The following is a 26,712-nucleotide window of genomic DNA, read 5'->3' as shown; positions in this document are numbered from 1 at the left end:
TAAGGAATTAATTTGCAAACGTATAGAAGATAAGGTGACAAATAACCATCAGCATGGATTTTTAAAGAACAAATCATGTCAAACCAGTCTGGTAACTTTCTTTGATTTAATGACAGGCCTTGTGGATAAGAGGGACAGTTTAGAAAAGACAAGTGTGAAGTACTCAATTTAGGAGGGAAAAGTTAGTTGCACATATGTAAAATGGGAAGTGACTCCCTAAGAAGGAGTACTGCAGCAAAGGATCTAGGGGTCATAGTGGATCACAAGCTAAGTCTGAGTAAACAGTGTAACACTGTTGCAGAAAAAGCAAATGTTGTTCTAGGATGTATTACCAGGAGTGTTGTAAGCAAGACACAATAAGTAATTCTTCTGCCCTACTCTGAGCTTATTAGGCCTCAGTTGGAGAATTGTGCCCAGTTCTGGGCACCACATTTCAGAAAGGGTGTGGACAAATTGGAGACTATCTGAAGAAGAGCAATAAAATGATTAAAGATCTAGAAAACATGACCTGTGAGGAAAGATTGAAAGAACTGGGTTTGTTTTGTCTCAAAAAGAGAACCTTTAAGTGTCTAAAAGGTTGTTAGAAGATGGAGAGAGAACAATTATTCTCTTTGGAGGGGTAGCCACATTAATCTGTAGCTTCACAAGAAAAAAAGGCAGTCCTGTAGCACCTTAAAGACTAACAAAAGTGGGTCTTACCCATGGAAGTTCATTACCTAATAAATGTGTTAGTCTTTAGGGTGCTACTGGACTAACTATTCTTCTCAACGCCTACTGAGAGCACAATAAATTGTGGGCTTAAATTGCAGCAAGGGAGCCTTAGATTGGACATGAGGAAAAACTTCCTAACTGTGAGAGTGATTAGCAACCTGCATATTAGGGAATCTCGAACCCTGGAGATTTTGAAGAGCAGGTTAGACAAACACCAGTCAGGGATAGTCTAGAAGATGGTGCTTGCTCTTGCCATGAGTGCCGGGGTTTAGAGGTTTCTTACATTTAGAGGTTTCTTACATTTCTAGGTTTCTGTGATTGACATACAGATTCCTAATATTTGGATCAATTTTTTTGTCTAATTATATCATTATTTTCACGTCCTCTATGATTTTTCACCATTGTGAAAAGTCTCACATTAGCCTTTTCCTATCTCTTTTCTAGACTGAGATAAAATCCTCTTGGTTTTTCCCCCTTTCCTTATGCAAAAGGTCCAGCTTCCCTAATCATCCTTTTTTATAATCCCTCCTCACTTCAGATTCTACCTTTTTTCGTTGATACCAGTTTTGAATAATTTCCTCAGACTGGGATATGAAATGCTCTTAGAATTGGTTGTTTTCAACTGTTTTTTAATTTCAATGACATCTTTTTTTGGAAGGAATTTTTTTCCCTGAGTCTGTCTATACTGGAGGTTGCAGGAGAAGTGGATAGACTCCCCCATCAACATTCACGCTCATATTTGAATGATTGCTCAATGAATATAAAAGATTAAAAAAAAGACAAAAAACTAAACAGCAAACTAGCAAGGTATTTAGTAGTTCATTCTCCATTTCTTATGTAATACACCAACAAGATTCTCTTCTGCGTAGTTTGCTTGATCTGTTTTTATGCTGTGCTTATCCCCACAGTGTGAGTACCAGTACGACCCTTTTTTTACTGCAGTAGTGATGATGCTCTCTAACTAAAGCTGAGGCTGTGTTCCACCAGGATACATTCAGACTGAGCCCCTGTCCTGTCCTAAACATTTGCAATCAAAGTCAACAATAGAGACAAAGAACAGGGGGAAAGAAGAAGAATTCTCAATTTACAGATGGGGAAGTTAATGCACAGGGAGCAGAGAGATCAGGAAAAGTAAACAAATAGATGTTCTAAAAGCAGTACGAATTTGCAAATTAGTCTGAGTGTAAGGGTGTAGATGATGTTTAATTTCTTAACTGTACAGACGAGCAGTAAGTTACCTCTGAAATAGATGTGCTGGCCCTACTAGTGACAAGTAACCATTTTTCCCGTCTCCCCCGCCCCCGCTATGTAAACCCTGGGTCGTGTTTTTCCTCTCCATCATTTTCATCTGATTAAGTGGGCTCTACCCATGAAAGATCATGATCTAATAAATTTTAGTCTCTAATGTGCTACATGATTGCTTGCTATTTTTAAAGCTACATAGTAAAATGGCTACCCCTCTGAGATTTAAAATGTTTGTATGCTAAAGCGTCAGTCAAACTTCAGAGAGCACTATTGACATGAAAATCAGATCTAAAAGAGGGAGTTCAAAATTGGTCCCTTTACAAGGTTTTGTGTTTGTGATTTTTTTCCATGTTTTTATTTGTTTCCCTCTTTTGCTTCTCAGTAAAATAACTCTGGTTGCACGTGGAAACAGTGAAACTGTCTATGTTCAGAGTCCTGTCAAATCATAAAATAATGAAGGTAAAAAAATACTCTTCCTTCGCCAAACCTTTCACTTGGTAGTAATTTTGTGTGTTATCTGTACCCAAAGAAGTTAAATTTTTTTCAAGTAGAAATGTCTTTGGTGTCCCTTTCTTTTTATTTAAATAAATTCAGTAAGCAGTTTGGTTACACACCTGTTGAGATTCCTGATCCTGCAGACACGTATGAGTAATTTTGCTCATGTGAGTAGCCACGTTACTTCAGTTGGAGAGTACTTGTGACTAAATCATGAGTAATATGTTACTCCTACATGTGTTTCTAGGATCAGGTTCTTTGTGTCCAAAAACAATCATGACTGTTTGTTTAATAATAGGCATCTTGAAAGCGAACCGTGCAAGTTGAGATCATGATGGTGCAATCGCTTCAGTGCCAATTGCTTTTATGCCAAACATCTCTGGCAACTCAGTAGTGTATTGCAGAGAGAAGTCTTTCATTCATCTCATATTGTTGGATGTATGGAATGTTGCAACTCTGAAGTGGAATTATTCGAATGAAGACCCTTAAAGTTTTCAGAATTGCAGCAGAAATACACTACTGGGTAACTTTATTTCTGTTGTTCGTAGCTCGGGTTATATATTGAGCTAACTAATTAGAAGGATGATGTTTGTTCAAAGTGCACTCTCATGCAGACAGTTATAACATGTACAAACATGCATAGGGATAGATTCAAGTTTTGTGGCTGACTCTGGGACCATTGCCAGAATGTTGTTGTTATTTTGTATGTTATATAGATCTAGTGCTTTGGAACATCTAATTGCAGGTGCCCCTGTTTGTCTGAGTAGCAAGAGGTTTTATGGGGTAGATGTATATTTAACACATCATGTATGCCCACCATTTGTGAAGCAAGTATAATAATATCTATGAGCTGAGGGAAATGACTTTGAATTTGGGACTAAATGTTATAATATTTCTAGTGTTCTTTGAAAACAAAGAGGGAACCATATAAAAGTATGGATTCTATCCTTAACTGATATAGCTCCCCTGAAGTTCTGTAGCTCCCCTCCTTTCCCCTTCTCCTCCATGATTTGACTGAAGAAACCTAATACTTCCACACGTGCATTCTGCAGGGTCAGCAAATCTTGTGCATCAAGCAATGTTTACAGGAGGAGAAGGGGACCATTAAGAAACATCAGTCTCCTTAGAACTTCAGAGAAAAAAAATGTTCTGGATTTTTTTTCTTTCTTTATGGGGTGAATTCTTGAATAGTATTGTTTCTCCTTAAGCTCCTGACATTTCTTTTGAATACATCTTACTGGTGATAAATAGTGTATTTGTGCCTTGTAATTTTTCATTTTACATTCTTTGGTAAAGTGTTACAAATCCTTAATTGCTGAAATTTTGTGTGCTATGCCACACACACCTATAAAACACAACTGCTTAAAGTAGCTGCTGGTAAAGATGAGCAAGCTAGAATAAAGTTATTAAAAGGTAAAAATATATGTATATATTTATTATAGTTATTAAAGGTGTATGGATGCTTAGAATATCAGGCCTTTGATCTGTTTTTGTTGTTGTTGAGTGACTGTCTAAAATATATTGTGGTGAAAAAAATGGGGGTGGACCATACAGTAAACTCTTTCATATCTGGCGGCCCCAGGATAAGGACATTGCTGGATATTCATATATTCTGGATAATAGAGAGGTATACCTAGCAAGGCATAACTCAAAAGAAAAACAAGATTATATATTGAGGAAAAAACCAAAATGGATGCAGAGTATTTTATTTACCAACAGTAATATTGTACACTGTAAACATACACTGTATTTGCTGTATTTATTTGTATTTATTTTCACTGTTCTGTACTTATGGAAAACATAACTAAAATTCCCTTATGGTTAAAATGCTATTTATCTGAGAGTTCTGGGTGATAGAATGCTGGTTATGAAAGAGTTTACTGTATTATGGCAGTTTAGAATTTTGTATTTGTGCCAATATATCCAAAATTTACTAAAATGTTTAAATAAAACATACTTATAGCCATAAAACATATTTATAGCCATAAAATTGCAAAAATAATGTGTTCTGTAAATGTATAATTATTTCAAAATATTTGGTATGATCAACATTATAGCACTTGTGGGTTTTTTTTGTTTTCTTTTGTTTTTTGGGCTGGGGGTGGAGTTGATACCTAAGTGAAAATGTGGACAGGCATGTTAACGACATTTGAAAGAGATTTGTTTTACACAGACTAAGAGCAGTTTCCCTGGGTGACTTTATATGCTTGGAAAAAAGTTCATATTAGCCTTTTTATGTTTTGTTAAAAACATTTATTAGAATACCGAGGTGGACTGTTTTATATTGCCTTTTAAACATGAGTGAAAACAACATGTATTGGGGTAGAGCGTTTGACAAAAGAAAATGTACAGTTATACCTATTGTTTTACCTGTATTTATGAATATAAATTTAATTTTAAAAATCACATCTGAAAACGAGAGTACAGATTTCCATATAGACTGGGTTTAAATATCATTACTGCTCCTATTTCACAAGCCTGCCAGTTCTCATAGAATAGTTCAGATGCCTTATTTGACAAACAGCTTTTGTCGTCTAAAATAGCATCCAGGTGCATCTGTTTACTAGCCATGAACTGTATTCACTCGTTAAAGTAATTATTAGATAGAAAAATTTAAAGGAAAACAAAACAAAGCAGTTGCAAAAGTGACAAAGGAAATATTGTCTAACTTTTAATTTTTGCAAGGCTGGTCACTTCACACCAGTCCTCTCCAAGATATTTTCAAATAAAGAGATTGATGGATAGACTCCTTAAAAGTCAAGCAAAGCAGAAGCCAACAGTGTGAGATCAGCTTACTGGTAACAGTACACATGGCATTATGAAATGCTATTTTTGGTTCTTGCCCTATGTCCTTTAAAAGGCACAGAGAGAGAGAGGGAGAGAGAGAGATTATTCACTTCTACTGTGTTCTTTGCATCTGTGCTATGCATGTGTCCAGAGCTACAACAGGTACACTCATCCCTCGTTAACGAGTGCTTATGAGTACTCTCTAAAATGAGGGACTCATATACCTCCCTTTGTTCACTAGATAAGTGAACTTCACCCCCCACCACTAATACAAGCCTTACCCCACTCCCTGCAGACCCAACCTGCCGCAGTCTGAAACCCCACTGGCCCCGTGGCCCTAACCTGCTGCACCCTGATCCCCAGCTGGCTCTGCAGCTCCAACCTGCTGCAGCCCCACAGACCCAACCCACTGTAGCCTGACTTCCCCCCCACCCACCAGCCTTGCAAACCCTACCCTCTGCAGACTCAACCCACTGCAGCCTGAACCCCACCGGCCCTGCAAACCCAACCTGCTGGCCCTGCAGACCCAACCTGCCTCAGCCTAAACCCCCTGCCTGCCCCGCAGACCCGACCTGCTGCAGCCTGAAACCCTGCCGGCCTCACAGACCCAAACTGCAGCAGCCTAAACCCCCTCCCCACCCGCCCCACGGACCCAACCCGCCACAGAGTTTTAACCCTCCCTCCTGCTCATGGCCCCCAGCCTTTAATCCTCTCCAACCCCTCCCCCCCCAAGGTTCACTTGCCTTTCAAAAACAGCGCCACATGCTGCTACTCCTTCACTGAATTAGAAGCACTTGGAATGAATCGGAGACTTTTACATGTATTTTCGTGGGAATTTAGTGTCCCTCTTATGAGTTTTCACCTACCGGCAGAAAGCTGGGAATCAGTTGTGCTCATACAGCGAGGGATGAGTGTATTCTATAAATCACAAGGATTTATAATAGTAGCTTCTGATTAAGATTTTCCAATTTTAAGGTAATGGAATTGCACTAATTTATATCAGCAGAGAATTTCATTCGGTGTTTGCCGAATTACTTAACGTGACATTCAAGGTGACTCATCAGTGCATTTCTCAAAGTATATATGCATATTTTCATACAAATAATTGGTTAGAAATTAATCTGTATCCAAAAGGGCACTGAAATATATTCATCCCTGGTTCAGTCCACATTGAACCTCTTCGCTCACTCAGAGGATTGCCTTTAACAAAGGATCATGTCACATGAAGAAACCTCTAGGAATATGTCCAACCAAAACTGAGCTCAATTTTACATCTCCTTGGTTATTTTAACAGCAACGAAGGGTCCTGTGGCACCTTATAGACTAACAGAAAAGTTTTGAGCATGAGCTTTCATGAGTACAGACTCACTTCATCAGATGCTGGTCTTGGAAATCTGCCGATACTTGGTTATTTTAGTGTGTTCTCCTTGACTCCAGTCACTGACCCTTCATTTTGCAGGGCTACTTCTAGAGCAGGGGTCAGCAACCTCTCTGTGGTGGAATACTGAAATTTGACCTTTTGACCTCTATGTATGGTCCAAGTGCTGGTGATATTTTTTAAAGTTACTATTAGTCCTACTTACTTCATTAATAAATAAAGACACAGAGCTTCACTGTTTAGGTGGTGGTTGGTAACATTAGCTGGTCTATTGTTAATCCACACGTGGCATAGCTTTGAGCAAGCTCCTGGCTGCATGGAGGATATGGGGCGCAGGGATAAGCTCCTGCTTCATGGGCAGATGGTTGCTGACCCCGATCTAGAACAATCTAGAATACCCAGTAAGCAGCTGACTGAGCCAAAAACTCACCGAGAACAGATCAGAGCCACCCACACCCCACCGTCTGACTCAGGCAACATTTTTAGTTGTCTAACCTCTCTGTTAATATGAACAATGAAAATTTGGAGGAGACCTGGCTGAGGAGAAGATGGTTTGAGGCTTATACTTGGATTTGGTGTTTTGACTACTCCAAAACTAATAGAAATCCTGCATCTAAATTTCACATCTGTTTGCCCAACCTTAACTTCCTTTTGTACAACTTGAGTTTGGCTCCTACAATTTTTTCTGTACATATTACCATGTCAGCTGGAAAAGGTAATTTGGTTGCAATTTGTATAGTAATCACAACACAACACTTTATCATATTGAGGCCCACAGAATGCAGTTTGAGCAATCAACTTTCTTTTCTGTAATCTGAACAAATCATATTGTTATCCATGACACAGTCTTCTTCCCACACTTTGCAGTGAAAGTGACTGCTAGTCTGCTGCTGGTGACAAATTTCATGGTTTAAATCACATGTTGGAATACAAAGACAGAGCTCAGAGCTGAAGCTTGTAGATCATTGCCCTCACAGATGCATGCTCATAGTAGTCTGCTGTAGTTGCTATGAGCAGGTTAAGACCTTTTTTATAGCCTAAATTAATATGCAGTAAAATGGAATTCACCTAAAAAGCAAATATAAAAATTGAAACAAAAAAACATCCAAGACCAGATAAATGCAAGGAGGAAAATATATTTGGCATATTACATACCTCATAGACAGTGTAAGGACAAGGCACCAAAGATGGCATGGCCATCCACTGCAGCCTAGGAAGTCCCAGCTGTGACGACTTTTCGTACCACTGGAACCAGGCTTCTGAGGTCAAGAGAGTGGAACTGCCCCTGTGCAACGACTCTTCCACTTTAAACATTCTCCCGCACAGGTTCTTTGTGATGTCATCATCAGACACGATGGACTACCTATATATGCAGCTAAATAACAGCACAGAACACTGAGAGCGAGGACTGGTGGCTGTCAACAAACTTTATGGGACAATGGGAAACTTGGCAACACCCATGATAAGTCGTCATCTGGCTAACTAAAATCATGCTGGATTATGGATGTTGCTGGATGAGAGAGTTCCGGATTAGAGAGGTTCAACCTATAGTAGTAACTTCTACATATTTTGTAAGACCTCTAGATGGCCCAGAACCCAGACACAGTGTTAGTTATAAATGTATCTAGGCCTCGCATATTGTGTATATTTAGTAAACATGGTTATCTGAACCCTACCCTACCTGTGTTGTTCCTGCGTTTTATCTTTAGTGTGTAAAAAGCAAAAAACACAATAGGTGTAAGAGGCAAGGTTGCATGGAAGGAGGCAATGTGGGAATTTGTTTTGGGGGGTGACTGTTTTCTATGTACAAATTCTTCCAGACACAAGATCTATTTTTTAAAATATATTGTGGAGATGGGAAAGAGAAAATACACTGAAGAAATAGAAGTGCAAGTTTGCTTTCCTTTGACCTGAAGTTGGTAATGACTATTGTTCAATTAATGTGAATCTTTTTGGGGATTGCCTTTGGGGATTTTAAAAAAAACTCAGAAAGCCAATTAGAAAGTATCTTTAAAAAGACCAAGAAAACTGTACACTCCTTGCAAAAGTTCAGTTGTTTAGAGAAAATCATCCTGTAATATACAGACGATTGTTTGTTTTGTAGTCCTCTGAGTCATTGGCCAAATAACTATCAGTATCAAGGAGTATATTTTTGGCATTTATTTAAGGCTACTAGGAGAGAGCCTGCTCTCCTAATATCTTAAGTCAAGGAACAGAAGGCCAAAAGCAAATAAAACAAAATATCCACTTCCTCTCAACTGTAAAATGGGGATATATGTGCAGAAATAGAGATCTTGCAGATAACTGTTTTCCAAGTAAACAACCACTGTCTAGACCTATTTCCAGCAAGGGGATAAAGGGTTTTCATTTCAAATATCATTGAGTGCCGAGCTGTGAAAGTGAAATTATGCATAACTTGTTCCTCTAGTGGTTTTTTTTAAGGCTTTATCATATTTCTTCTCAGACAGTGAATTTCAATATCTGCTGCCAAGGATCATTTCAACTGGAATCTTGTTTTAAATATAGGGAGTGAGAAGAAGGGAGGATGAGTTTTGGCTCCCTGCCATACATGGAATTCTAAGGAATAATATTGTCTTCATTCTTGCTTGTGGATATGTAACCTGCATCACCATACAGTCAAATACTTTGCATGTATTTGGTTTTGATGACACAAGGTATACAGGTTTCATGCTCCAATATTTCCTCGTGGATCAACGTGAACTTTGTGGACAGATTTTTCTTTCCCTTCCTAAACTAGAAAGCTCCCTGTCACATGGACAAAATGAGACCCCACGTCCAAACTTCTGTAAAAATATAAATTAAGCAAATTTAATGCAATGTCGTATAGTTACTGATTTGTATGAAAATTATCAAAGCTGATGCTTCAGGGTCTGAAGGTTATGTACATGTTGGCTTACAGAATTGGCAAAGTGTGTTATAGGATTATTTTGTCTTGCTAGCTATAGATGAGGACAACATATCTTCTAGGAGTAGCAAATTTCTTGTCTGCCTCATAATGAAGGCATTCAGCTACTGTGCTGATAGGACAGTATAAATGTATAAGATAGGTTAGCTATTCTCTCAACTGGTACAGTACCATTTTTAAAAGAAGGAGGGGGCACCTGACTGGGATGGGCAGGTTTCGGGGGCAGAATGGGATGGGACGGTATGAAGGCAGGATGGGGGGCTGTGATGGGGGGATGGGGGGCAGGAGGTGAGGTGGCAAGGGATGTGGTGGTGGGGTGCACCCCATTCCCAGCACTCGGAGACAGTGATACACGCTTCCATATTGAACTCCTGGGCATCGGCAGTGGGATGACAGGCAGACCATGGCTCATTGCATCTTGAGCCCAGCCATGTGAGGAGAAGAGGACGAGGCACCGTCAGGAGAGGCACATGTCATGCAACCCTTCAACAGTCACCTGCTGAGAACTTGTGAGCCATGCTCATTCCTCCCCTACCCTGACCCAGCCAGTGGGAGCTGTGCCTGCAGGCAGAGGCAGAGCAGCACATGGACTGACCCCGGTCACCCCTAAGACAAGGAGCTGGATATGTCCGGACCTAGGAGTTGTACAGCATGGTGGCTAGCAGGGAGCCTGCCAGCCCCACTGGGCAGAGGCACTGCCAATCAGACAATCAACAGCCCAACTTTGACCAAGCATTCTATTCCAAAACTAGGCACCTCGTCCACCTAATGGCATGTGATATTCATAGAGTGCTTTGAATTAGTGCCTTTTTCAGTAGTAAGCACGCTACGGCCAAGTTCAGCAATCATTTTGTAGACACCTGCAGTTTTTGGCATCCTGTTTCAACGTTCATTGATCAGCAAAAGTCACAGAGAAGAGCTATGTTAGTTTGTATCTTCACATAACAAAAATCCAGTCCTGTAGCACTTTAAAGAGCTAACAATATAATTTATTAAGTGATGAGCTTTCGTGGGACAGGCCCACTTCTTTAGATCTGGAAAATTCTGATAAATGATAACTGACACAAAGAGAATTTAACAGAAAGATAGAAAACATTAAATAAAAACTGATGAATCAGCTCAATAGGACAGGAGGTGGGTAAGGAGGTAGAGAAATAGTTTTTGCAAGTGTCTATTAAGTTAAGTGGGCTGCCATCACTACGAATATCAAAGGTGAGGAAACTGTCCTTGTAACATCATCAGTAAAAGCCAGCTAATGCCTATTTGCATACTCTTTTAAATACTAAATGGTAAGATATTATTGCCAGATTTAAACCTTTCTGGCAGCTAAAATTATGGGGGTAGCAAGGACATTGCAGTTCTTTTCCTTTGTTGAATATAGAGGCAAGCATAATACTATGGTACAGAAGTTATCCTGCCTTAATTGATGGATTGCAGCAGATAGTCCTGGTTCAAATGTGCACCTTTAGTGACAGGATTCAGCTAGAAACAGAGTATATTAGGCAATCTGTTTCAAACAAAGCTAATGTTAAAGTAAAGTATGTGAGGGTTCCGTAAGTGCCATGTGTGAGTACTGATGTTTCTAACATGCTAGCTGTTATTTCTAACTGTTATGAATGTTTAGTGGTCTCCTATAATTCTTAAAATTGTAAACATTGTTAGTAATTACAAGCGCATTAACAGTATGGCCCTTAAAGAATTAGTGCTGGCTTTCATAACATTCAATTTATCAATGACTAAACATGTTACAGATCATGGTTAGGTCAATTTATATCACAAAAGACTTGCTGTCAGTTTGCTAATCATATTCTGGGTAGTGAGAATTCGACCTTTTTTTTTTTGTAGCACTCCTTACATTTGCTAATCTATCCATGATTTATGTAGAGCTGTTGTACCCCAAAAATGTTCTCTCTCTCTCTCTCTCTCTCTCTCTCTGAACTAGGGTTTATCTACACAAAGAGTTCTGGCAAACTAGAGTTTGAATCTGCCAGACACAAGCCTGCCAGTCACTTACTGTCTGTGTAGATTCTGATGCTATGCAATAAAAGTTTCCTAGTGCCATTTAATCTCCTCCTGTTTCAGCAGACTCTACAGAACTTTTCATGTGCAGCAGCTGGGTCCACATGAACACTTACTTCCTGGCAGGACAGCACAAGGTAGATTTATATCTCAGCTTGTTGCAAAATCTAGGCAAGCTCTTAAGAGGAGAGGTGTTTGGGGCAAAGGAATTAAATGGTGAAGAATTCATCTTTCCTAGCCACTGCCAGCTCCCACCCATGCCACAGTTGCTTCTGTTGCCAGTGGCACGATTGTTTGAAAGTCTCCCATCTTGCCTCCTTGGTCCTATGGCAGTCCTGCATGTAAGCTCTCATGTATGTTGCTGCGGGTGTAATCAGCAATGTGCCAGCTGAGGCTCTTCTGTTCTGTGTATGAGGCATGGAACTTAGCTGTGGAGAATATGCATGGCTGCCCTGTGCTCAGCGGTATGTCATTTTCTGCTGAGTAGAAGAGGGAGGAACTCAAAAACATCAGGTCAATTTAAAAAAGGGGGTGGGGGGAGGAGGAAAAACCAAGACAAACAATGATGGGAAAGTGGGCTAGGAAAATGGATGGACACAAAGGAGAAATGTTGTACGGTGGTCAAACAAGTGCAGGGAGCAGTTTTCTTTATAATACCCCAAAAGACTGTAGAGAGGTGGCCTGTCGAGATCTGAAGGAGTTTGTGTCTATGTGCCGATTTGTGTCCCTAATAGTTTAGGGTAGTGTTCTGAGGTCCTTCCAAAGGTTCCTCTGAGGCCACTGTGCCAGTTCCCACATGCTTGATATCCGGAGGCTAGGGATGGTCTTCGAAACTCACAGGTTGAAATTAAACTGAGCTGAGAGGTCCTGCTGTAGATTTTTCCAACATAACTGATATCTGCTTTAGCTCTCTATAGAGGGGGATGGGGACACAGAGGGTTTCTGCAGGCAGGCAGCCTCTGTGTACCAGAGAAGGGGATCCCTGAAAGCCCCATTAAGCCAGTCAGATTTGAGAGAGGGATTTAAGTAATTCCTGAGAGTGGAGTTGGGGGCTGTTAGATAAATATTTCAAATGACTCCAATGGCACAGTTACTGTCAGTGGAGTGCAGATTTTTAGTATGACATCTTCTCATATGTAGGTGGGAAGAGTAGTACCAGAGGGACCTAGCCTGCAGTTTGGTAGTTTGCAAATCCTGTCTCTTACTGTTACTCCTGCATTCCACCTACAAAATCTAATTATTTGGACTTTGTGTGGTAGGAGAGCGTGTGTATATAAGGTGCCATACAAGAGACAAATTCTGGCCTATATAGCAGGAAAAAGTCTGCATTCCAGGATAGGTGGCGTTGCCTTTTCCCTTAACATTTAAATCATTTTTGAAAGGTACAGGTGAAAATCACAGCTTTGAATTCTTATTGGCATTCCTTTTTATTTCACAAATAAAACTCTCACTTCACTGAGCTCTTCTTATGCTTTAAAGCCTCTGCGTTTCAAGCCTGTCTTGAGAGACCCTGCGAGTGTAGTCTTAAAAGCTCCCATACTCCCATATTTTTAACACCCTTACTTCCCTTTTCGGTGCGTTCATTTTACACGAGGACACCTTTCCCTTCTGAGTCATGTGGCAACTAGCAGACTGCTCCTTTGTATCAGGGCCCAGTGCTGTTAGGGGTTTCCGTTCCTGCACTCCCAGTAGGCCATCTCTGTACACCATGCAGCCCTGAGGAGCATCTAGTTCAGTTCCCTTTTTAGGGTAACAAAAGCACAGACAAATCAGCCCTTGCTTTGCACTCTGACTTCCCTTCCTTTTCTCAGCTATTTTGTAGTGACTGTCTTCTTCCCTAATGCTGGTATTTGAGCCCTTGACCTATGACAGAGGCATCTGCTCTGTCCAGACTCTGCTTCAGGCCCCTTCACAAGAGTCCCAGTGGCTCCTCCCTTCAGACTGAACCCCCTCTCTCGTTGATGCACAGGTAGGCCAACAAGTTGTCACCTGTGGCCTGTTAGTCCACCGCATTGTGAATAGTAACAGAGAAGGAGCCATGCTAGTTTATACACTATCAAAACAAAAAGCAGTCAAGTATCACTTTAAAGACGAGCAAAATAGTTTATTAGGTGAGCTTTCGTGGGACAGACCCGCTTCTTCAGACCATAGCCGTAACAGAACAGAAATATTGAGTCTGTTCTGGTCTGGCTATGGTCTGAAGAAGTGGGTCTGTCCCACGAAAGCTCACCTAATAAATTATTTGCTAGTCTTTAAAGTGATACTTGACTGCTTTTTGTTTTAACTACAACCTGTGTGCAGTAGATGTTGACTGCTGTTAGTTTCGCCTCCTATCCTGTGATGGAGTTGCACCCATGACAATCCTGTTATTTTCTAAATTAAAAACCATTTCCTCTGCTATGAACTTCTCTTAAAAGATGTGGATTTCTTCTTGACAGTGGAAAAAAAATACTATTCTAGTTTAGAAATCTGTCTGTTTATACACCTTATTGTCTGTGGATGAAGTTTGTCCCTGTGGAGAGGACCAGCCTAAGGTTTCTGCCCCAGGTAAAGCCCTATTTATAAACGGTGGGTAGAGTTTGTGGTGGATTTTGAAAGTAGCCTTCAGCTTGGATGGAAATGAGAGTGAAGCTGGAGTGGGTGGCTGCCAGGCCTAACCTCCCTTGGTCCAGCAAATTTTCCTGGTTCAGGACAACTCAGGTCCCAAGGGTGCTGGACCAGGGAGATGCAGCCCACACCTGATTCTTTTCTTCAGGTGACAGAAATGTCAGTAATTCTAATTTTCAAAACAAAAAAAGTGGCAATGTCCATAGTTCCTTTTTGGTGTAGTCACCCTCAAGCACTTGTCCCCAGGCTCACATAATTCTAGTCCTCATGTGGAACTAATATTTACTTGTGAATTATGTGATAGCTCTCAGGAGAATATAGATTGTTGATCTGTTGCTCATCTGTTTGAAGCCTTCTGCTCAGCAGTAGCGCCTCATTTTTCCATCTCCTCTTTTATTCTCAGTCCCAACTGCATACACGTGATACTCACTTTGGTACAGCGTTGAATTCTTGCTGATATTACCACGTGGCATACTTGAAGGTCATATACACAAGTGCTACCAACTGTCATTTTCTTAGTCACCTGATTATTTTTCTAAACTGGGATTTTTTTTCCTCCCTCTTTGTCTTCCCTTGTATTTTTATATTTTTCTTCACTGATCGGCATCTGCACTATATATTATTATTTCCAAAGATATTCTGTAAAGGATGCTAAAGATGTTTATGATTCTACCTCTCCTAGCTCTCCCTGGTATGCTGTCTTTCCTTGAAAAATAAGCTTTCTCATTCCTTTTCTTTTAAGATACTGAGCCAGAAGAAGCTGGGTGGTGTTAGTTTTAAACTATCTAGCTGCTGGACTCTGGTTCAGGGTGTTCTAATCAGCATCGGCATCTTACATATTGCAATAAAGTGACATCTTGGCATCTCCTATTTAGCTGGCCATCTCTCTTCTCAAAGGATCAACAAATTTATAATCATATAGATCATGTTGTAAAGTTGTGAAGAACCTGCTGGTAGAAACTCAGTCATTTTAGTCATAATCCCAGGTGGGAATTTTTCAGGTTGGCGGATGCAAAAATTGATAAACACTGCATATTAGCAGAGACTTTTGTGAATGCAGATAGTTCACATTTGCTTATTTATAAATCAGTTAAGCAAATGGTATAGCATCTGTTAAATCGATAAATCTTAATTAGAGGTGTAGCAAGATTGGATTATGTGGCAGAACAGAAAAAGTGGGCCAAAGATTCATACAGGGGGTCCTCAATATACATTGGGGATAGGAACTGGAAAGTTGCAATGTGAAGCAAAACAACATGTAATGAGGAATTTTCCCCATAAGACATACTGTAAAGTACAAGTCTGAAAAATTAAGCATAGATGTTGCGCACACAGGTATGTGCACTGTAAACCTGTGTTCAGAGATCATTAACCCATACAGTTTATTTTTGTATCTAACATTGCTCTGAAAAATAATTTCACCAGCCAACCAACTGGCCCTGCAGCAGCTGGTCTGGGCTGGTCAGCTTTCTAAACAACGTGAGTGCAAGGAATATTTACATTGTGTTCCTCAAAGTTTCAGTGGCATATGTTTAAAACAATGTATATCAGAGCACCATATATCAATGAGCCTCTGAATGAAAATCTACTTTTTTTGACTTGTAGGGTCTGTGTTTTGCTTCAAAGTATGGGTGAATGGGAGGGGGAATATGGAAGCCATGCAGGGTACAGATCCTTTTAGCTTCTAAAATAGTGGTTCCCAACCTTTTTGAGATGGTGACCCATTTTCACAATTCAGTAAGACTTTGTGACCCACGGCAATTCAAAACCGGGAGGAGGTGGTTCTACCATAGGATTTTTATTTTATTTTATTTTTTTAATAAATCTTGATTCGCTGTCCCCACCTCCCACCCCCAGGCTTAAACCCCTTGCAGTGCCAGTTCGGCCCCAGGCTTAAACCCCTCACAGCTCCAAAACACCCTCCAACCTACCTAGCGTGAGCGTCATTGCTGCCCCCTGCTGCTCCTTTGCCAGACTGCCACCTCCTCTGTGCAGTTCCTCTCAACCCTCCTACTCCCTTCCCCCACATGCAGTGTGGGCAGTTCGCTGCCCTGCTGAATCAGACACAACTTAATTAGTTTAAAGGCTGGATCTCTCCTGTCAGCCATTAAACCAATTAGACTGAGCTCTATTTCAGCAGGGCAGGGCAGGGACTGGGAGTCAGAAGAGTGAGCGGTGGCAGTGGTGAGAGCTGAAAATAGCTCTTTAAAGAGCTATGTGAGTCTCGGAGCCACCCAGCTGGCAACCCTTAGAAAATTTAATGGCCGCCCATGTTTGGGTCCTGACCCATAGAGTGGGAATCCCTGTTCTAAAAGGTGTAATGTAAGACTTTCAATTTCTGTAAAATAGCTTGCCTGCATTTTAAGACAGAGACTGAAGGGGATGAGATTGCCTGATCCTCAGGGCTGTGTGTTTTTTCTGCAAGGCTGAATAGTCGGAAGTAGTTACTTAATTTCCAAAGTTTCTAAAACTGTTTCTCAGCACTGAAATCTTCTCCAGTAGTTTTATTATGTTCTCACTCTTGTAATGTCTTTTTCCTGAATAAATGATTAGTCTTTTGGGGAAATGAAATCAGATGTTTTTGAACTGACTGGCAGTATTGTATGAAATAGCTTCCAGAGCAGACACAGTTCCAAATATGTGTGTGCAGCGCTCTTGAATTATCATTTCTTTGTCTATAAAAATGAATTTCTTCTTGGGATTCACTCTTAAGACAGCTGCATTTTAGAGAAACAAATTTAACCTGGGAAAACTTTATTAATTTCCCACCTTCATAAAAACTCCCATTGGGGGCAACATTTCAAACACTCATGAATTGCTTGAAAAATGCTATCCTTCTTCAGTAATAATTAGCTATCTGGGAAGCTCTAGTTTAGTTTCAGTTCTGACCACACTGTAAAAATGATGCTCGTTGGGTATTGTGAATTTATTTTCCAGGCTTCCCTCTGCTTCTTCAGCCTTCATCCAACTTGAATTATCTGTTGCGTTAGCCTTTTATGGTGAACAAAGTATTGGCTTGACTGCATTAAGCATTAATGACTATTAAATGCATCTCTTGGGTTCAGTGCTTGGTTTTTTAGCACCAATCTGTCTTCATAAACTCAGTCTGCTGCCATTCATAATAGTACACTATCCTGTCATTACTCAGCATGGATATAATTCTCTGCTTGGTTTTGTAGCATTCACAAGATACTCTAGCATGTGTTTTTCTTTAGTATGAGGTGGGCTGTGTTTCCTATAGACCACTGAACTGAGACAGAACAGACCTGGGTTCTAGTCTTGGCTCTGCCACTGTTCTGCTGATTGACACTAGGCAAGTCACTTTACCTCTCTATAACTCAGTTTCCCCCAGTCAGTAAAATGAGGATGATGTTGCTGACTTCCTTTTGTAAAGTCCTGTGAGATCTACAGATGAAACATCATATGACAGGTAAGATTATTGTTATAATTTTTTCTAACTCAGAAAGGCCAGGAATTATGTTATGTTGTCTGTATCATAACCTGTGCCTAATATCTGGTTTTAGGTCTTGAAGAACTCGGCTCCAGACCTGATATAAAGAAAATGTTGCTCCCAGTCTTTTCATTTTGAATGACTGATGGCAGCCAAATTGTTCCTCCACCTAACCTGTTTATGAGGGGCTGTGTTTGATATGAAGGGAGTTCTTGGCTTTGTGATAAAATTGTCATTTTTGTCTAATAGAATCTTAAATAATGACTTATGGGGAACATTAGTTTCAGTTCTGGAAATGGATTGTGAGGCTTTATTAACATTTTCACATCTTTTGAAGTGCGTAAGTATTATCTATTATATATTTTAGAGAATTTGCCTGTGAGTCTGTCTTTTTTTGTTCAAGTACTCCTCCTAAACGGTAAGAACTAGGACCACCACATTCACCATGAAGTCTCCACTTATAACTTTGAGCAAGGTAATGGTTTGGTTGTGCCAAGACAAAGAGATGTGCTTGGCATGGGATTGCATCTTATAAAACGGAAAGGGAGGGCTCTTATGTAATGACCACAGGGGGGCCAGAAGGGGCCAGGGATGGAGACCAGGACAAGTATAATCCCATTGGGGTGGCAGGGGTGGAAAAAAGGGGGTAGCTAAATATATTTGGGGAGGAGGAACTGGGGTAGTCCTCTCACCCCAAGCAGCCTTCATAGCTGAACCCCTCATCCCCAGCCCCACCCTAGAGCAATGATTCAAATGAAGCACGTACATTTTCATTTTATTTTCCAAAAACTAAAAATTAAGTACCTGAGCAACAGGTAAATCTTCTAGGTTCCTATAAGAGAGAGAATATTTACAGTTCCTTACTGAAGGATACTGTCTAATAAGATCATGCATGAACTCCAGTTATTAAGAATGCTGCTATCTTCCTTGTGAGAGTGAAAATTGTCAGAATACACTCTAGACCATTTGATCGTTTTGTTGATTACTGGTCCAATAATGTATCATTTATACACTCAACTATAAATTAGTTAAGATGAAGATTTGTGAATAATTTTTAATAGTTCACAAACTTTTGTCAGGAGGGGACATAACTGACCATTTAACCATTTACAATCGTAACTATACACAAGTCTTTTTATAGACTTACAGAGAGATGGCCTTCACTGTATGGAATCTTAGTCTGTATAGTTTGCTTTTGATGAAGTTGGTTCAGACCAAGATCATCACGCCTCTTATGTCTTGGCAAAAAAGCACATTTCCAGCTTGCCTTTAGTGTTTATCAAATGAAATCATAGTCATGTGTTTCAGTGTTTTCTGAGCTGTTACACATGTAGAGTTTGTATAAAGCATTTTGTGGCGTTCTGCATGAAGTCTTTTACAGTAAATGGATGGTAGCATGGAAACAAGAAGATATGCGTGTCAGCTTAATCTTTTTAAAACTAAAAACGATTGTGGTGTAAAAGTCAAATACTTGAGGGTCTGAATTTTTATGCATCTTTTTGAACTGTTTTCAAGATGCATTTCCTTTGAGTCGTACACTATACATGGGGTGTAGAAATAAAATAAAAATTTAAAAAGCCAGCTTACATACTTCATATCCCTCTTGCTTTGTACTGCACAATACAATTACTTTGTTAGAATCGCACCTACTATGGGTTCTGAAGATAAAGTGTGTGTGCCTGGATAAATATCTCGTGTGTGTGTGTGTGTGTGTGTGTGTGTGTGTGTGTGTGTAACTGTGCATTTGCAATCACAAACAAGCAGCTTTTTTGATTGAAACTCCATGTCACATATCCCCAAATTTCTTCGCACACCAGCATGTGGGGTAAGCTTTTCTTAATAACAGTAGCTTTTGGTTTTGTGCTGAGTTCACTGCCTGTCATCTTCATTCTGTGCTCTCACTTTCTCTCTCAAGTCTAGGGCTGCCAGCTTCTTAATTGCACAGAATTGAACTGCTGCCCTTCCCCTTTCCTGAGGCCTCACCCATGCACTGTCCCTTCTCTGAAGCCCTGCCTCCACTTGCTCCATCCCCTCTCCTTCTGTTGCTCACACTTCCCCACCTTCCCTCACTTTCACAGGCTGGGGTAGGGCTCAGGATGGGGAGTTGTGGTGTAGTGTGGGGCTTTGGGCTGAGGCAGGAGATTGGGGGCAAGGGGAGGGAAGGTTCCAGCTGGAAGTATGGACTCTGGGGTGGGGGTAGGAATGGGGGGTATGGGGTGCATGAGGAGGCATCACAGAGGGTTAAGGACCAGTGCACAGAGCCTCTCAGTCCTTGGCTGCCCCGACGCCAACGGGCCACAGGAAGCTGGCAGCCACTTCCAGGATCAGTGCAGAGCCAGGGTAGATGGAGAGCCTGCCTTAGCCCTGCGCCTCTGCTGCGCCACTGATCAGACTTTTAATGGCCCAGCTAGCACTGCCAGAGTCCCTTTATGACTGGCCCTTCCCATTGAACTGAAAACTGGTCTCTTACACACTGAGATTCTGAGCATGTGCACTGCTAAAACACACAAATAAATAAATAAATAAACCACCACCTCCAGCATAGGGTACTTGTAAGCTTGGACCCTACTCCTACATCCACAGGTATTATGCTGTATCTTGAGGAGGGTTACCCCAGCCCTGGGCAGGTCCCTGGGGCTGGAGGTGCTGCCCCAGCTGGCTCCCAGCCCCAGGGCTGCCCCCCTCCAACTGGGTCCCTGGGGCTGGAGCTGCCAGCAGGGTCTCTGGCCCCACCAGCTCCCAGCCCCAGCCTGGCCAGGTCCCGTGGCCCAGTTGAAAGCTCCAGTTGCAGGAATCTGCTGCGGAGGTGCCAGTACTCTGTACTGGCACTTACCATCACAAAAAAGCCCTGGACATAAGGATGGTAGAGGGATGAATTTTCAGCCATTTTGTGAATTGCAAAGGAGGGAATCGTTGAGAACCACTTTATAGGAAAATAATTTCTCCCTTAAATATCCTATCTTCTGTGCATGAGTAGGACAGTTTTAAATTGTAGTTATTTATATTTATGGTTTTTTTAACATCTTAAACAAAATTCTAACGTATTTCTTTTCTCCTTCAGCTGATGGAGTCTGTGTGTTTAAATGCTTGGTTAACAGAGACACAGAATACTGTCGTGTGGGCAAAGAGTCGGTCCTAATTACGCTGGGGTACAACAGTGCCTTACTCCAATTCAAGTCACATTCTGGTAAGTGCTAGCTGTGTCAAGAGCATCTTGTATTTCTTAGAAACTTCTTACTCTCCTGTTGTTGCTCAATGAATATTTTCTGCTCACACTTCTAGTATTTTTTCCCCTCTGTTTCACATTATCAGTTACTTATTGCAATAAGTTTTGAACTTTGTGATCCATTTATCCCTCTCGGATTCTAACCAGCCATTGACATCCATAGCATAAATTATCCCCAAAAAAAAAACCCACCACCACCAGAACCAATTCTTATTCTTGAAGACTGATAACAGTTGAATATGTTACTCTTCACTTTTGATCCTGGGTAAATATAAGTCTCTGTGTGCAAGAGGCAGCAGTTTAATTGTCCTGAAAGCAAAAGACCTCTCTATTATCCAGAATATTTGAATATCCGGCAACCTCCCAGTCCTGGCACTGCCTGATATGAAAGAGTTTACTGTAATAGCTATATGCATATATAAGAGAAACGTTCTCACTGACTTTTCAAAGCTTGCTTAGTTTCTGTGTGGAGAGATTCAAAAGGCTACTTTTATTTAATTTATTCTGAGGAGCGTGCACATGAAATGTAATTTTTACATAGCATGACTATGGATAGAATGCTCCTTTGTCTAGATCATGTGTTCTTTGGTCAGGTACCACAACTACACCACCATCACTAGCAGTTTTTAAAAGTCATGTTTTACTAGATCACCTCATTTGCATCTCCTCAACATTGCTGAAGCAACATCTTTACAACGTGAAATTATAGCTCAGTATTGTTTCCCACAAAATTGTGTCACAACTGAGAAGAAATAATACTTCTTTAAAATGTATATGCCAAAATGGTGTTTATAGAACAATTCGATAATAAATGGGGATTTGACAAATAATCAGAACAGCTGTATGTATAAATTATTGGATAAAACTTCAGTGCAGGTGCTGGAATAATTTATTTTTAAAATCCTGACAGTTCTTGACCTTTCCCAGTGTTTGACATTATTCACTAATGTAAAAATACACTTTGACCTTTCAGAGTTATCTCTTTGCTAAATTTCAGAGTTGTTTAACAGATCTTTCCATAGATAATCTGTGATATGTGTCTTGAGGATGTAGGTTAACAAGCTTTTCTTTCTTTTCTCTTCCTTTTTTTTAAAAATGTTTTCTGGATGCTTCAAGATGTCTCATTTAGCCATTAACGTCCCAATTCTGCATGGCATTTTTGGTTTAGATAGAAAGGGCACAAGGAATCTGTTTTTAGCTCTATTTCCTGCTGCTACAAACAGCAGGAAGGGATCACTCCAAGCATGCACTTAAAAATGTCAATTACATCCCCTGCCCAGCTCACTATCTTCCAGTGAGGAATAGCCTTGACATTAGGAGGCAAAAGGATTCCATAAGGTATAGTCCAACTCCTCAGGTTTAATTATTAAACAGCTTCATCATATGGAACTCTTAGCTAAAAAAATTATCAGAAATTGAGAATACAGCATTATGTGTAGCTAGTTGGACACAAGCCATTCTCCAGTACTTTTTTATTATGTTGAAATGGGGAAAAATAAATTGAAATGTCCACGTGAATCCGTGCAAGTTACTTTACCCAGGGACATAAAAACATCTATTCAGTTTTTATAAATACTCTGTTGATATCAAATTTAGTGTAACGGCTGTTGCTTTAAACTTGAAGTTGCTAATAAAAAAATGGCATTTCTTTTCACACAATTCCTGAATCACAGGTTAAATGAAATTTTAAAATACATAGCAGTGAAAGGTACCCCAATTGTGACAAAGCTAACAACGTTTTTGTAAACGTTTTTATAGGGCAGCTGCCATTTTTTGTCCAGTAGCCCAGGCATTGGCCTTATTCATGTATATAAATTGCTTTAAAAAAAAAACAAGAGAAAATAATGCTAGCATCCACAAGCTTGAAGTAAAGACTTTTGTCCTTTTGGATTTTTTTATAGTTATGAAAATATGTTTCATTAGCTATGGGTTCTCGTAAGTCCTGTTTCTTCTCTAGAGGGAGAAAAATTCATGCGCCACTTGTGCCCATGGAGAGAACAGTTGTTCTGTGCCTTCCTGCTTCCAGCATTTAGACAGCAGTAAATTATAGATTGTACCCTCCATTTGCTGCTGAACATATGGGTAACACCTGAATAGGCTCAAGCAGACCATAAAAATGAAAGTTAATGTATGTAGTACCTGCAGGCTCTTCTTTCAAAAACAAAGATAATTTATTTGGAACAGATGAACCAACCAGTCTGTAGCCCATCTGTGATAGGTTTGGTGTGTAGGTCTACTCCATAGTACAGATGCTCTGCTTAATTTAGCACAGAATTATATGATGATGTTAAGATAAATTGCTCTTTCAGGGTGTCTGTAGGAATGCGGATTTTTCCTTTACGGTCCTCCTAGTCCTAGCATGTTGCTACAGGAAAAGCTCGGTTATCTGGCACCTGGATAATCAGCACATTGCATTCACCAGCATGATGTGGGCTGGCAGCTGTGGGGGGGTGAGGGCTGGCAGACCAGTCAGTGGCAGCGGTGCCACTGGCCCCGCTCCAATATTGGGCACATTTGATTATCTGGCACCCCCAGTGCCCCAGCGTAGCCAGATAATAATAGAACTTTTACTGTATTTGTGGAGTGACTCGAGAGAGAGACACACAAACAATAGTTATGTTTACATAGTCTAATCAACTCAATTCTCAAATTACTTCCAGAAAAAAAATCACGCATTTGCAATACTCAATGCTATGTGCAAGAGAGTACTGTAAAATGCAGAGGGAAGAAAATAGGCTAGCTATAGTTTTCCACTTTAAGTATTTGATGTTACTGATTTCCATCACACAATTTATATACATACAGTAAATAATAGTTTTCCAAAAGAATGCATTTGCTATATGGATACATTGTATCTGTTGACGTAATAAGAATCTAGGGTGCATAATATAGCTGACAAAGACTTTTTAAAATCAGGCCTCTGGTTGAATGCAACAGAATGTGGAACTGTCAAAAATGCAAGTGCTCATATTATATTCCATTCAGATCGCTGTACCGATTTGTTCCATTGTGTTGCCCAAACCTGGTTTTTGATATTTGCATAGTGAGACCACTTTGCTCCCTGGAGATGCTCTGTTGTGGCTAGATTGTACAGTGATTAATTTGTTTGTGTATTTTTGCACACCTCCTATATTGAGTAATTTTTGCTTTTTTTAGTTGAGGTTCTGAAAATAATCCGATTTGTTTCACACACTTTTGCCTTTTTAACTTCAGCTGCACACTTAGGCTGCCCAGTTTCAACAAAATACATAAGCAAGTGCTTAACTTTAAACATGTGAGTAGTCTCATTGATTCTTCATAGGCTTCAGTGAGAATGCTCATGTGCTTAAAGTTAAGCACCTACTTTAATGTTTTGCTGATTCAGAATCTTGCTATCCATCATATGGCTGTGTCAGGGTACGGTCACAAAAGATACCTCGGGCTATTCCCAATGTCATTCCACTGACATCCACCTTCTTGTTCTCTGAGGCTCCCCACCACCCTGTCCTACTGAGTCAGATCCTATGATCTCCCCCACTCAAGACACAAAATTAGGGTAACTGCCCCCCTGCAGAGCAATGCAGAGCCTGTTTAACCACAGCTCTGGGTAGGTGCAGTTCTGGGGTACAGCACCCAGGAAAACCATCCCCTGAAGGGATCAAAACCTCAAATAACTCTGTCTCTGTGGAAAAGATTTGCACAGGGAGGGCTTATTAGGTAAGTTCCCTTTATTAATAAAAGGGAAATATGCACAGTGGTCACCCTCCCCTGGTAATGACATTTACCCTGGGCTTGATTATAAACAAAACAATTATTATTAGGCAAAACAGTGGGATTTAAGTAGTTCTCAGAAAATGGGCAGATCAAAATGAGTTACCAAATTAAACAAAAGAGAACATGCATGGCTAACTCTGTTCTTGTGAGTTCTTATCCTGAACAGCTGCCTTTGTATCAGGTGAAAGCTTCGGCAGAAATTATCTTAATCTGATTTGAGTCTCCAGTAAAGGTCTCTGTCTTTCTTAGGGTATGTCAGATAATTTCCAAGGCAGACTGAAGACAAATGATAGAGGAACCCCAGGGCCTTCTTTATACCTTTTCTCTGTGGAGGGAATTCCATTTCTTCTCTTTGTGCAAAAGTATTCTCCAAGAGTGAGAAAGTGTCATGAGTGAAATCACCCATCCTTGTCCTTTTTAAGCAATCAGCTCTTGCCTACTCACTGGTCTGAATGTAGACAGCAAGGTTCTTTGGATGTGGATTGGCTCCCAGTAAGACCCTTTGTTGGCTAAGTACTGCTATCTCCTGACAAGCCACATTCACACAATAGGGTAGCCATACCTCCTCTTGAGGTCTGCGCAGAGACGAACATTTGGAACACAAATGTGTAGGTAATACTTATAACCAGGACTTTTTTTTTCCTGGCAGAATGCACCAGAATGGTGTTCTGCCACCTTTTTTCCTGCTATTTTAGTGCTGCAGGGCACTGCCAGCCACAGGGCCCCTTAGCCCCAGCTCAGGCGCCATAGGGTGCCTCCATCTGCCTCTTGCGCCCCACAGAGCACCTCCACCCATGGCTCACATGCTGCAGGGTGCCTTCAGCTGGGGCTCACACACTGGGGGGCATCTCCAGCCACGGGGTGCGTCCAGCCATGGCTCATGCACTGCAGGGTGCCTGAAGCCACAAAGTGCATGCTGCTGGGTACCTCCAGCCATGGGTCACCCACCACGGGGCTCTTCCAGCCATGGGGTGCCTACAGGCATGGCTCACGTAGCATAAGGCACCTCCAGTTGCAAGACACCTCCAGCCATGGCGAGTGCGCCACTGGGCGCCTCAGGGCTGCAGGGTCCCCTCCACACTTCATCCGGGATTCCTGCGGCTGGGGCTGCCAGTGAGGCTCTGCCCACAGCTACTTCCCAGCCATGGGGTCCCCCATCCCACACCGGGAGTGAGTGCGGCATCTTTTTTTAAAGAAAGAAAGCACTGCTTATAACCTGAACTACAAAAGCTCCAAGTTACAAGAGGTATTTTGTCCAAGGCATTCTTGAGTTGTGCATACTTATATTCATAACCCCTTTTCCATAAAGCGTAGGTGGGGGTCTGTCAGAGTGATCTACTCCAATATGACTGTGTAATCACCTGGTAGTTGCTTTTTCAAGGTCCGACTTTTTTTTCCCATGGGACTCTGAGAAGAGGCGATGGCTTGGTTCACCTAGACCTGCCTTATTACAGTCAGTTCAGAAGGGGGGTAAATTCACAGGATTTATAGAAAACATCTTAAATGTTACTGATGCATGAGAAACAAGTGTAAATGTTTATATGCAAATCTACACCCCCCATTTTGCATATGTAAATAGAGGTCCTGGTCCTGGAATACTGTGGCTGCTCTGCACCTCTAGGCAGGTTCACACCACCCTTCAGTTTAAGCCAAGTGGAGGATCTTTCCTTCATGAATGGAGCAAGCATTTATTAGACAACAGACCACAGTTGTTTATTAAAATAGTTGCTCTGTAACTTGTCTTTCTTGCAGGGAGGGGCCGGGTTTGGAGTGCAGGATCGAGGATACATTAAGTGATGTTGAGTCCTGCAGTTCTGCTTTCTCAGGAAGGCTCAGTAAATTATTTTTATGCCTTCTGCTGTTTTTCATGTCTGTTTTTCTTGCTGTTGGCACTTTGAGTCAGCCTTTCCCCTTGAGTGATAGCTTCCATTCTCCTGACCTTCATGGACTCTCTGCTTTTTGATCCGATGAGGGAGCCTGTCAACCAAAAACTTACAGGATATTTTGAATATTTGCAATGCAAAAAGATGTAAAGGGTATCCCAAGGGCTAACCTGATTTTGCTGCTGCTGTGTTATCTCCGTGGGAGAGTGTGTGGCTTGTTTTTCAGAACCT

At 41.0% G+C, this 26,712-nt stretch overlaps 1 protein-coding gene across 3 annotated transcripts in view; it reads left to right on the top strand.

Annotated features, from left to right (window-relative positions):
* LOC142013461 (histone-arginine methyltransferase CARM1-like) overlaps positions 1-26,712 on the top strand; it is a 118,854-nt gene that overhangs the window by 15,529 nt on the left and 76,613 nt on the right. For all 3 annotated transcript variants that reach the window (XM_074994849.1, XM_074994848.1, XM_074994850.1), the window contains exon 2: positions 20,681-20,806. In XM_074994849.1, coding sequence (XP_074850950.1) covers positions 20,681-20,806 — 126 coding nt within the window. The remainder of the gene's footprint in view (positions 1-20,680; positions 20,807-26,712) is intronic.

The sequence above is a fragment of the Carettochelys insculpta genome, chromosome 5 (assembly GCF_033958435.1).
Source record: "Carettochelys insculpta isolate YL-2023 chromosome 5, ASM3395843v1, whole genome shotgun sequence".
NCBI classification, from domain to species: Eukaryota; Metazoa; Chordata; order Testudines; family Carettochelyidae; genus Carettochelys; species Carettochelys insculpta.
This window is presented reverse-complemented; position numbering and strand designations above follow the sequence as displayed.